Consider the following 13,695-nt stretch of genomic DNA (forward strand, 5'->3'; position numbering starts at 1 on the left):
GGATACTCTACTGGGACCTCTGTGGTGACCTAAATGGGAAGGAAATCCTAAAAAAAGAAGGGATATACGTATGACTAATTCATTTTACTGTACAGTAGAAACTGACACAGCAGTGTAAAGCAACTCTACGCCAACTAAAAAATAAATAACAAAACAAAAGAAAATGTAGTACATTCATGCAGTAGAATATTACTCAGCCATTAAAAACAATGAAATAATGCCACTAGCAGCAACATGGGTGGACCTGGGGATTATCATACTGGAGCGAAGCACAGAGAAAGGCAAATGTCATATAAGTCACTTACAGGTAGAATCTAAACAAATGATACAGGTGAACTATTTACAAAGTGGAGGCAGACTATCAGACTTAGGGAACAAACTTACAGTTGCCAGTGGGAGGGATGGGGAGACTGATAGACTGGAAGTTTGGGATTTACATGTATACACTGCTATGTTTAAAACAGATTAGCAGTGGGGACCTACTACATGACCACAGGGAACTCTGCCCAATATCCTATAATGGGATAACAATTTTTTTCCTAAATGTTTTCCTAAATGGGAAAGCAATTTGAAAAAGAGAGATGTAAATATAAACTGAATCACTTTGCTGTACACCCAAAACTAGCACAACACTGTTAATCAAATATTTTTCAAAAAAATTTTTTCAAAAACAAACAAGACATGAAAACAACTTAAATGTCCTTCAACAGATGAATGGATCAAGATGTGCTACACATATACAATGGAATACTACTTGGCCATAAAAAAGCATGAAATAAAGCCATTTGCAGCAACACAGATGAACCTGGAGATTGTCATACTAAGTGAAATTAAGTCAGACAGAGAAGAGACAAGTATCATATGATATCCCTTATATTTGGAATCTAAAATATGACACAAATGAACTTATCTACAAAAACAAAATACAGATGCACTGACATTGAGAACACACTTGTGGTTTGCCAAGGGGGAAGAGAGAATGTGTAGAGAAGGATTCAGTGTTTGGGATTAGCAGATGCAGACTATCACATACGGAGTGGATAAACAAGGTCCTACTGTCTAGCACAGGGAAGTATAGTTAGTATTCTGTGATAAACCATAACAGAAAAGAATATGAAAAATAATGTCTATGTAGGTATGCTGAATCACTGTGCTGTGCAGTAGAAATTTACACAACAGTGTAAATCAACTATACTTCAATAATATAAATTTTAACAAATGATTTCTACATGACAAAACAGATCTTATCTATCACTTACTTTTCTTTGGCAAAAAAAAATCTGTACCTTCTCTACGTGGCTTGGTATATGTACTTTCTCACATCTGTCAATAAACATCTTCATTAGATTAGGTGGGAATAAATTTGGAAGTCAATTTTCCTTCAAATGAGGACCTCAGCCATTCAGTTTTCTGAGTCTACATGTAAAAAAACTACTAAAGATGCAAAAATCACATAGAAATAAGAGATGTAATCTCTCCCTTTCATATAGTTCAAAGGTAATAAGGGTAACTATAGGTAGATATAGGAAAACCAAACAAGTTATTTGAGAAGGGTATAATCTTTGTCCATGGAGTCCCAAAAAGTCAGACACAACTTAGCAACTGAACAACAAATGATCTTTGTAGAAATAACAAGCTCCACCCTCACTATTCCAACTGCAAAACACAAGTCACATGACTGTTAGCACAGTGCTCAGGTGGCCACTCTGACGGAACAGTTTTCATCCACACCAAGGAGGCTTCGTTTCCTCAGTCCTCATGAAGGGCCAGCCACTCGCCACTCTTCCCCAGGTAGAGAACCACCAGAAAAGGGTGCCAGACAGCCTTGCTTTCAGTGGGCTATGATTTTCTGAGTAAATCAGAACTTCCTAGGGAAGGTTGTAAGGACTTTTTTTTTACCTTGAGGTTCAGAACTAAATCTCAAAAATGTCCAGAAAAGTCTTATAAACACAAAATTTGACAGCTGAGAACAGGAAGAAATATTTAGTGCTTTTTCTTTTAGCACAACATGACCTGAATTTAAATCCCAGCTCGGGGGCTTCCCTGGTGGCAGAGGTGTAAGGAATCCACCTGCCAATGGAGGAGACACGGGTTCAATACCTGGTCTAGGAAGATCCCATAGCCCGTGGAGCAGCCAGGACTATGTGGCACAAGGATCGAGCCTGTACTCTAGAGCCCTGGAGCCACAACTACTGAGAGCTCATGTGCCGCATGAGCTACTACTAAAGCCTGCAGGCTCTACAGCATGTGACCCATAACGAGAAGCCACTGCAATGAGAAGCCCGCAGACAGCAACTACAGAGTAGCCCATGCAGCAGTCAAGACCCATCACAGCCAGAAATAAATTATAACAGGATTCTAGTTCTGTGCTTTGTCTTAGAGAAGCTACTGAATCTCTTTCTAAAGTTTCTACATTTGTGACATGGGGATACTATCACCTTCCTTACAGAGTTGTCAGAATTACTGAAAGAGATCATCTATACATTCTCTGCTCAAATGCTTGGCACATGGTTGGTCCTCAATAAACGACCACACCTTGATTACTTTTAGATTACATAGTTTTCTACATTTGAGATCACTAATTATTTTATTAAATTAGGGTTCAAAAATCTTAAATAAACACTGAAATGCCAGAAAAGTTCTCAGGCTAAAAAAATAACTGGATTTAGGTGAGATTTAGCAAGGAAGCAGAGAAAAGATGATTTAAGTCAGGGAGAGGATTTTCAAGACAAATACAAGTAAAGAAAGATGATTTATTGAAAAACTGAAGGTCATTAAAGGTAGAGAACAAGGGGAAATCATGAAGGTAAAAAAATACTCACTAATGAATATACAAATTAGAAAAGCAAGAAATAAAAGTAGGAGAAAGACAAATATGTTAACTAGAGATCATTTTAAAGCAAGTACTGGGTTGGCCAAAAAGTTCATTCAGGATTTCTATATGTGCATGGAAACTCAAATGAACTTTTTGGCCAATCCGAATAATCGCATGCACCAATGTGAAGCCAAATGAATCCACTAGAGAACTCTGTGTTTGTTGAACAACTGAATAAATAACAACAATGGCTGGGAAACACAAAAAAGGGAAAACAGGCCCAGCTTGGGAACAGCCTGCCTTGCTGAGGTCTGAGGGAGCATGGAAATATTTACACTTCCAATGTCATTTCCTAGGCAGGTAGGATATGAAATGCTATCAATGAGACAGGGAGAAATGAAAGTGGGAAACATAAAAGAGCCCACTGGCCATATAAAGCTGAAGTTTAAATGTTCTCAGGAGGAGAGGGTGCCCATTAAAGTGAAAAGTGGCAGAGGGATACAGGTGGTGAAAAGATAAGGATTTGTATAAGCAAAGATCACTGTTTATTTTTATAGTAATTATTACAGCAGAATGGCTGAAATGAAACATAGGCTAGAAGCTTAGAGCAATCATTGGCAGAAGGTAAAGAATGAAAGAGAACAAGAGGAATATGAGTCATTGTGGAGCTAGATGATAGGGTCAACCCATATCATCTTTTAATTAATTTATTCTCACTGGAGGATAATTACAAATATTTTGATGGTTTTTGCCATACATCAGCATGAATCAGCCACAGGTATACACTGGTCTCTTCATCCTGAATCCCCCTCACCGCTCTCTCCCTACCCTATCCCTCCAGGCTGTCAAAGAACACTGGCTTTGGGTAGGCAATGTAAATTTAATATGATAACAATGCAAGTTATTGAGTGTTTCGTGTTTCATTATAGAGTTTGTGCCCCTTTGTGGATCACAGTCTTATCATGGTGAATGGGCTTGCATAACTCAATCGACCTATGAGCCATGCTGTGCAGGGCCATCCAAGATGGATGGGTCACAGTGGAGAGTTCTGACAAAATGTGGTCCACTGGAGGAGGGAGGGCAAACCCCTACAGGATTCTTGCTGCAAGAGTCTCATAAACAGTATGAAAAGACAAAAAGATATAACACCCGAAGATGAGCCCCCCCAGGGCAGAAGGAGTCCTATATGCTACTGGGTAAGAGCAGAGGGCAATTAATTACCAATAGCTCCAGAAAGAGTGAAGCAGCTGGGCCAAAGCAAAAACGATGCTCAGTTGTGGATGTGTCTGGTGTGAAACTAAAGTCCAACATTATAAAGAACAATACTGCATAAGAACTTAGAATAGGTCTATGAATCAAGGTAAATTAGAGGTGATCAAGAAGGAGAAGGCAAGAGTGAACATCAATATATCAAGAGTCTGTGAAATAAAATGGACTGGAATGGGAGAACTAATTCAGATGACCATAACATCTACAACTGAGGGGAAGAATCCCTTAGAAGAAATGGATTAGCCCTCGTAGTCAACAAGAGAGTCTGAAATGCAGTAATTAGGTGCAATCTCAAAAATCAAAGAAAGATCTCAGTTGGTTTCCAAGGCAAACCATTCAACACCACAATAATCCAAGTCTATGCCCCAAGTACTGATGCCAAAGAAGCTGAAGTTCACGAGTTCTATGAAGACCTATAAGAATTCTAAAACTAACACCAAAAAAGATGTCCTTTTCATCATAGGGAATTGGAATGTAAACATAGGAAGTCAAGAGATACCTGGAGTTAACAGGCAAATTTGGCCTTGGACTAAAAATGAAGCAGAGAAAAGATTAACAGAGTTTTGTCAAGAGTACACACTGGTCACAGCAAAACACCCTTTTCCAACAATACAAGAGATGACTTTACACATGGACATCACCAGATGGTCAATAAAGAAATCAGACTGATTACATTCTTTGCAGCCAAAGACAGAGAAGCTCTATTCATCAGCAAAAACAAGACCTGGGGCTGACTGTGGCTCACATCATGAGCTCCTTATTGCAAAATTCAGACTTATATGAAGAAAGTAGGGAAAACCAAAAGGCCATTCAGGTATGACCTAAATCAAGTCCCTTATGATTATACAGTGAAGGTGACAAATAGATTCAAGAAATTAGATCTGGTAGACAGAGTGCTTGAAGGACTATGGATGGAGGTTTGTACAGGAAGAGGTGACCAAAACCATCCCAAAGAAAAAGAAATGCAAGAAGGCAAAGTGATTGTCTGAGGAGGATTTACAAATAGCTGAGGAAAGAAGAGAAGCGAGAGGCAAAGAAGAAGGGGAATGATATACTCAGCTGAATGCAGAGTTCCAGAGAACAGCAAGGAGAGAAAACAAAACCCTTCTTAAGAGAACAATGCAAATAAATAGAGGAAAACAATAGAATGGGAAAGACTTGAGATCTCTTCAAGAAAACTGGAGATACTAAGTGAACGCTTAATCCAAGGATGGGCAAAATAAAGGACAGAAATGGTAAGGACCTAACAGAAGCAGAAGAGATTAAGAAGTGGCACGAATACACAGAGCAACTATACAAAAAAGGTCTTAATGACCCAGATAACCACGATGGCGTGGTCACTCACCTACAGCCAGACATTCTTAAGTGTGAAGTCAAGTGGGCCTTAGGAAGCATTACTACAAACAAAGCTAGTGGAGGTGATGGAATTCCAGCTGAGCTATATCAAATTCTAAAATATGATGTTGTAAAAGTGCCATACACACTATGCCAGCAAATCTGAAAAACTCAGCAGTGGCCACAGGACTGGAAAAGGTCAGTTTCCATTCCAACCCCAAAGAAGGGCAGTGCCAATTGCACTCCTTTCACATGCTACTAAGGTTATGCTCAAAATCCTTCAAGCTAGGCTTCAGCAGTACATGAACCTAGAAATTCCAGATGTACAAGCTGGGTTTAGAAAAGGCAGAGGAATTGCCAGACATTGCATTACGAACATTTGATGGATCACAGAGGAAGCAAGGGAATTCCAGAATGTGGATCACAACAAACTGTGGAAAATTCTTAAGAGATAGGAATACCAGACCACCTTACCTGCCTCCTGAGAAACCTGTATGCAGGTCAAGAAGCAAGTTAGAACCTGAGCTGAAAACTGGGAAAGGAATATGTCAAGGTTGTATATTATCATTCTGTTTATTCTATGCAGAGTACCTCATGAAAAATGTCAGGCCAGATGATCACAAGCTGGAATCAAGATTGCCAGTAGAAATATCAACAACCTCAGATACCATACTAATGGCAGAAAGCAAAGAGGAACTAATTAGCCTCTTGAAAACAGTGAAAGAGGAGAGTACAGAAGCCGGCTTTAAACTTAACATTCAAAAAACTAAGATCATGACATCCAGTCCCACCATTCCATACAAACAGATTTTATTTCCTGGGTTCCAAAATCACTGTGGACGGTAACTGCAGCCATGAAATTAGAAGACACTTGCTCCTTGGAAGAAAAGTTATGACAAACCTAGACAGCATATTAAAAAGCAAAGACATCTCTTTGCTGACAGAAGTGTGTATAGTCAAAGCTATGGTTTTTCCAATAGTCATGTTCGGATGTGAGAGCTGGACCATAAAGAATGCTGAGCGCCAAAGAATTGATGTTTCCAAACTGTGGTGCTGGAGAAGACTCTTGAGAGTCCCTTGGACAGCAAGGAGATCAAACCAGTCAATCCTAAAGGAAATCAATCCTGAATATTCAAAAAGGACTAATGCTGAAGCTTTAATACTTTGGCCACTTGATGCAATGGGCCTGCTCGTTGGAAAAGACCCTAATGCTGGGAAAGATTGAGGGCAGGAGGCAAAAGAGGCAACAGAGAATTAGATGGTTGGATGGCATTGACTTAAAGGACATGAGTTTGAGCAAACTGTGGGAGATAGTGAAGCACAGAGAAGCCTGGCATGCTGCAGTCCATGGGGCTGCAAAGAGTCAGACACGACTAAGTGACTGAACGACAACTGCCTGACTCCAGTCCACACGTTTAACTCCTATGCCATTCAACAACATCGGGATTGTATGCTCACATCCCCCAGGCTGATTCTCATGTGTTTGCGGAGTAGCATTTTAAAAGTCAGAAGATTTTGCATAAAACGTTATATTTTCAGTTTTTCCTTAAAAATCACTGCTCTGGAACGTTAAGTCCACACATCTCCCTGAAAACAAACTGCCCTAAGATCACCACCTTCCCCACCACTCCACAGGATAGACTGGCTTCTGTCACTTGGCAGAGGCTTGTGAACTACTTTATAAGGATTCTCATGTTCACTGTCATCATGAATGTTAACAGGAATCTCACTATACAGTCAGGGATGAGTGTTTTTTTTGTTTTTTGTCCCACCCACGCAGTGCAGCATTCCTAATTCCCTGACCAGGAACTGAACCCACAGCCCCTGCAACTGGAAGAAAAAGTCTTCACCACTGGACCACCAAGGAAGTCCTGAGGTGAGAATATTTTTAACAGTTTTCAAAGGGGACTCAGACTGTCCCCAGGTTAATCTTGTAGTAAGTTGTAGAATCAAGATTTTAATCCAATCCTATGATTCCAAAGTATAATTTCCTCTCTTGACCTTACTTCTCAATATAATGGGAAGGTCCATAACCCAAATCCAAGTCACACTGATAATGCAATTTTTAAAAAGAACAGGCACTTCCATGGTGGCAACGTGGGTAATCTGTCTGCCAATGCAGGGGACATGGGTTTGATCCCTGGTCCAGGAAGACTTCATGTGCCATGAAGCAACTAAACCCAAGTGCCCCAGCTACCGAAGCCAGGGCTCCTAGAACCTGTGCTCCACGTAAGAGGAGCCATCGCAGCGAGAAGCCCATACACTGCCACAAAGAGGAGCCCCTGCTCACCGCAACCAGAGACAGCCTGCACAGAGCAACGAAGACCCAGCGCAGCCAAAAACAAATAGAGAACAGCTTAGAAAGGAAACAAACAAGATTTTAAAAGAATAATAAAATCCTTTAGAGTGCTTACTGATAAATTCTAAGTCTATTTAGAATCCCAAACTGGAATTCATCGGTTATATACATACGTGAAAAGCCATTTACCTGTGGCTATACCTCTGTAACAGTATATATTCACACACACATTAAAGCATTTAGTTTTAAAAATGAAAAAGATAATTTTACTTAATGAAAATACATTACACTAAGCTAGTTAAAAAGAAAGTATAAATCCAAAACTTACAAAAATATAAGGAATTACATTGAAAACTCACCCAATAAATTAATCCCATCGTTGACAATGAGCTGTCCGTGACGCAAATAGTTCAAAATGGGTTCAAAGTACTCAGGACTTCGGTCAATTAAGAAAGCTCCTCTATGATCTTGTTTATTTCCCCAGACACCTGTGGGGCCAACAAAATGAAGATAGCCCCCCGATAAGCAAAAAATAAAGTCAGAAATTTATAGGAAGGAAACTGTGTAGCATACCAGTATGTTTTTACTCTTGTACAGATTATTACCAATACCATTAAAAAGTACAGAAGGACAGGAGTTTATAAAGTCAATATAGCTACAGGCGCAAAATGGGAAAATTATGGACTGCACTCACCTTTGTCCTTAAACATGTGGGCCAGCATACTGTCGGGTTCTTTATTCACTAAAGTGCTCCTAAGAATTCAGGGAAAAAAATGGATTTCTCCATTTGTCTTTATAAACAAACATATTTAAGTCAAGAGTATACTTGATCTCAGCTGCTCTCTCAAAAAGATGCATGCTATAACCTGGGAGGAGTGATGCTGGGAGACAAAAATGTGCAGTAAGTTGCCATTTATCAAAATCTCTTCTAATCTGGCACTTCCTTTGATTTAAACATCGATTTAGTTGACTTTAATTTCAATGCTAATCTATCCCTCTAGCACGCAACTATATCACAATTTTCATGCTCTAAAGTAGGCTGTTTTTATCCCTTTAGTATAAGCAGTTGTGTCTTAAAATTTCAGTGTTGTTAATTTTCTTACTTGTGTTACAAGTATATTGCTCAATATTTTAAAAACACATTCTAAAAATGCTAAATTCATGCTTTTTGTGCCTTCTCTGGAATGACTTATGAGCCATTTTTCTACTCTTAAAAAAAAATCTTTCTAAAAATTGGTTTCAAATCACACAGTATATTTAAGCAGCACTGGAATATCTTCTAAGGAAATCAGTACTCTGAAGGAAAGGACAGACAGCATATAGTACCACGCTGACACACACGTGCATGTGCACCTACCGTGTGGTTGTAAAGTACCGCCCTCCAACATTTAATGTGAGCCAGTCTGTGTGAGATCCTGACAGCCCTTCAGGCAGTTTAGAATCTGTCTGAGGATCTAGAGATGACAGGTAGAAAAAATAAACATTAATTTGGGGAGGCATTAATTTGGTGATTTGGGGAAGATGGCAATACCATAATTTTTTAAACCAAAAACACACACAGAAAGCATGGCAGAGCTACTAGGACAGCAAGCCCTGTACCCATAGATAGCATCAAAAACAAAACTAAGTCTAAGGTATACCACCAGCACTGACAGCTAGGACAGCAGCTATGGCATCAGCTTCTTTGACAGCAACAGCAGGGTATGTAATGATCCTAAGAATTCCAAAGTAATCCGTAAAGACTCACTTCAAAACTCAGCAAATCTACTTGAGAACAACCACCCGGAAGTGGAGGGGTCTGCCCACTCTTAACTGCAGGTGATTCAAGTAGTGTGCAGTAAGATCTGAAGGGGCTGAAAATGAACTCTCAAAACTCCCACCTAGGAAAAAAGCCCCACACTGAGGGTAAGTTGTTGGGAAAAGGAACACATCGAAGTCAGTATTATGAGGTAGATGAACCTAGAGTCTATTATACAGAGTGAAGTAGGTCAGAAAGAGAAAAACAAATATCACATATTAACACACATATATGTGGAATCTAGAAAGATGGTCCTGATGAACCTATTTGCAGGGCAGCAATGGAGATGCAGACACAGAGAACAGACTTACGGACACAGGCAGAGGGGAGGAAGGAGAGGGTGAGGCAAACGGCGACAGCAGCAGGGAAACATACACAACCATACATAAAATAGGCAGCCAATGGAAATTTGCTATATGACTCAGGAACCCAAACCTAAGCTCTGCAGCAACCTAGAGGGGTGTGAAAGGGTGGGAGGAGGGAGGGAGTTTCCAGAGGGAGGGCACATATATATATACCTATGGCTAATTCGTGTTGATGTATGGCAGAAACGAAACCAATATTGTAAAAGCAATTATCCTTTAATTAAAAAAAATTTTAAAAAAAGATAATAAAAGTCAACTAGGTCCACCAGAACCAGGATACATAAGAAGGTAATCCCCATATTTTTCAATACTTCACATTAAACAGAAAAAGGCAAACCTAAAGCCATGAAATTAGGAAAACTTTCCTAAGTTAGCCTGTCCTTCTCCAGTAAAGGAAAATGAATTTCATGTAAAAAATGAGGAACAGAAACTCCCATACAAAATTATTTTTAAAAAGGAAGACTACATCCCTATAGATAATAAGGATGTGGCAGAAATACCCATAAAATAGGTAAACTATAATATTTCAAATATGCTAAAAGAGGTAAATAATATAAACCAGAACCAAAAATGAAGAAATGGGACAAGAGAACTCAGAAGTAAAAAGAAAAATCATTTCAGTAATGAAGATTACAAGAAACAGGAGTGAAAGAACACCACAGATAATGCCTGAAAGGAGGTAAAAGATGAAAGGGGAAACTTTAAAAATCAAAAAGAAATGAAGGAAGAGATGAAACGTATTTACTAGATTTCAACTTACCTAAGGAGGCAAAAGAGCTGTGTACAGAAAACTACAAGACACTCATGAAAGAAATCACAGACAGCACAAACAGATGGAGAGATATTCCATGCTCCTGGGCTGGAGGAATCAATACTGTGAAAATGACTATACTATCAAATGTAATATATAGATACAATGCAACCACCATCAAATTACCAATGGCACTTTTCACAGAATTAGAGCAAAAAAATTTCACAATTTGTATAGAAACACAAAAGACCCCAAGTAGTCAAAGCAATCTTGAGAAAGAAGAGTGGAGCTAGAGGAATCAACTTACCTGATTTCAGACTATAATACAAACATACAGTCATCAAGACAGCATGGTACCGGCACAGAGTACAGACCAATGGAATAAGATACAAAGCCCAGAGATAAACCCACACACCTACGGGCATCTTATCTTTCACAAAGGAGGCAAGAATATACAATGGGGAAAAGATAGCCTCTTGAATAAGCAGTGCTGGGAGAACTGGACAACTATGCGTGAAAGAACAAAATCAGAACACTTTCTCACGCCATATGCAAAGATAGACTCAAAAATGGAGTAAAACCTAAATAAGACCACAGACTATCAAACTCTTAGCAGAGAACATAAGCAGAATACGACATAAATCACAGCAAGATCCTCTATGACCCACCTCCAAGAACAATGGAAATAAAAACAAAAATAAACAAATGGGACCTAATTAAACTTAAAAGCTTTTGCACATCAAAGGAAAGTATAAACAAGGTGAAAAGATAAACCACAGAATGGGAGAAAATAATAGCAAATGAAACAACCAACAGAGGATTAATTTCCAAAATATACAAACAACTCATACCAGAAAAACAAACAATCTAGTCAAAAAGTGGACAAGAGACCTAAACAGACATTTCTCTAAAGACCACATACAGGTGCGAATACACACATGAAAAGATGCTCAACACCTCTCATTATTAGTGAAATGCAAGTCAAAACTACAATGAGTATCACCTCACTAGTCAGAATGGCTATCATCAAAAAATCCACAAACAACAAGTGCTGGAGAAAGTATGGGGAAAAGGGAACCCTCTGGCACTGCTAGTGGGAATGTAAACTAATACAGCCACTATGGAAGACAGTATGGAGATTCCTTAGAAAACTAGGAATAAAACAACCATATGACCCAGCAATATCATTTCTAGGCATACACCCTGAGGAAACCAAACCTGAAAAAGACATGCATCCCAATGTTCATTGCAGCATTATTTATAATAGCTAGGACATGGAAGCAACCCAGATGTCCATCAACAGATCAACGGATAAAAAAGCTGTGGTACATATACGTAATGGAATACTGCTGCTGCTGCTACTGCTGCTGCTACTAAGTTGCTTCAGTCGTGTCCAACTCTGTGCGACCGCATAGACGGCAGCCCACTAGGCTACCCTGTCCCTGGGATTCTCCAGGCAAGAATACTGGAGTGGGTTGCCATTTGGAATACTACTCAGTCATAAAAAGGAATGCATGAGTCAATTCCTGTGAGATGAATGAAACTAGAGCCTATTATATAGTGTGAAGTAAGTAAAACACAAACACCACATGTTAATGCATATGTATGGAATCTAGAAAGGTAGTACTGACAAACCTACTCGCAGGGCAGCAATGGAGACACACAGAGAACAGACATATGGACAAGGGCCAGGGAGAGGAAGGAGAGGGTGAGATAAATGGAGAGAACAGCATGGAAGCGTAAAAACTACCATATGTAAAATAGACAGCCGATGGAAATTTGCTGTAGGACTCAGGGAACTCAAACAGGGCTCTGTAACAACCTAGAGGGTTAGAGGGAGGGAGTTTCAAGAGAGAGGGGACATCTGTATACCTATGGCTAATTCATGTTGATGTATGGCAAAAATGAAACCAGTAATGTAAAGCAATCATCAATCAATTTAAAAAAATAACTATAATTTTAAAAAGATTTTAAATACATCAACTGAAGACAAGTATAAAAGATCCAATACACATACAATAGATATCCTGGAAGGAGAAAATCAAATCACGGTGACAAAACAAACACATAAAGTTCAAGAAAACTTTTCTGAAATTAAAAAAAGTAAAACCAAGTATTGAAAGGGCCCACCACATATCTGAAAGAATCAACCCAGAACAACTCAGAACATCCAGAAATAGTCTACTAAAGTTACTGTACTTTAAAGAAAGAGAATCATCCTTCAGGGGAACTAGGAAAAATAATTAGCTACAAGAAATCAGGTTTTTTTTTTTAACACCAGTACTCTATGCTAGAAAAAAAAATGGAGTAACATATTTAAGGTAAAGGAAAATCACAACCTAAAGATTTTTTTAAACAACTTAATTGAGGTATAACTGCTATACAATAAAAAATTTACCATTAAAGTGGCAATTTTGTCATGAAATCATCTGACATGATTTTATGACTAGCCAAACTGATTTTCAGGTATAGAGGCCACATGCAAGATGTCCAGAGAACACAGTTTTCACAAGTTCTTTATAAACAATCTACTGGAAAACAAATTTCAGACGGCCTCTTGAGGCATCAATTTAGGAAAAGAGTACAGTATACAACGGTGTGTGTGTATGTATGTCTATGTTTATAGCATATTTGACAATGGATAAATACATTTTTAAATAAAGGAACAGGCATATTAAAAATGCTTAACTGTCTTTAGTAGTCATATACAAAGTATTGGGATTGTTACTGAAACTTTTATGTGTATTTTGTGTAGGATGAAGGAAAACAGTAATTTCTTGACATTGTATGTGTCCCTGGAAACCAGGATTACTGATATGCAAGAAAGGAGACACAGATAAAAGAAAATGTTAAATAAAAACCTTACAATTCTATACTCAATTTCAGTACATATAGATTTGATTTTTTTTTTTTTTGGAGGGGGATAATAGGACTGGGAGCATTCTCTTAGGCCTGAATTAAAAAACTGGAGGTCTAAAGGAGAATCTTGGGGATGGTCTTGATCACTGCCTCCTGTACAATGTCATGAGACTCCATCTCTTCAGACACTCTAACAGATCTAAT

At 38.7% G+C, this 13,695-nt stretch overlaps 1 protein-coding gene across 1 annotated transcript in view; it reads right to left on the bottom strand.

Annotated features, from left to right (window-relative positions):
- Window positions 1–13,695, bottom strand: part of KCTD9 (potassium channel tetramerization domain containing 9) — an 86,778-nt gene that overhangs the window by 51,865 nt on the left and 21,218 nt on the right. Inside the window, exons 4-6 of the mRNA XM_068974194.1 lie at window positions 9,076–9,172; window positions 8,413–8,471; window positions 8,078–8,206 (exon numbers count right to left, since the gene is read on the bottom strand). Coding sequence (XP_068830295.1) covers window positions 8,078–8,206; window positions 8,413–8,471; window positions 9,076–9,172 — 285 coding nt within the window. The remainder of the gene's footprint in view (window positions 1–8,077; window positions 8,207–8,412; window positions 8,472–9,075; window positions 9,173–13,695) is intronic.

Source organism: Capricornis sumatraensis, chromosome 6, assembly GCF_032405125.1.
Source record: "Capricornis sumatraensis isolate serow.1 chromosome 6, serow.2, whole genome shotgun sequence".
Classification (NCBI taxonomy): domain Eukaryota; kingdom Metazoa; phylum Chordata; class Mammalia; order Artiodactyla; family Bovidae; genus Capricornis; species Capricornis sumatraensis.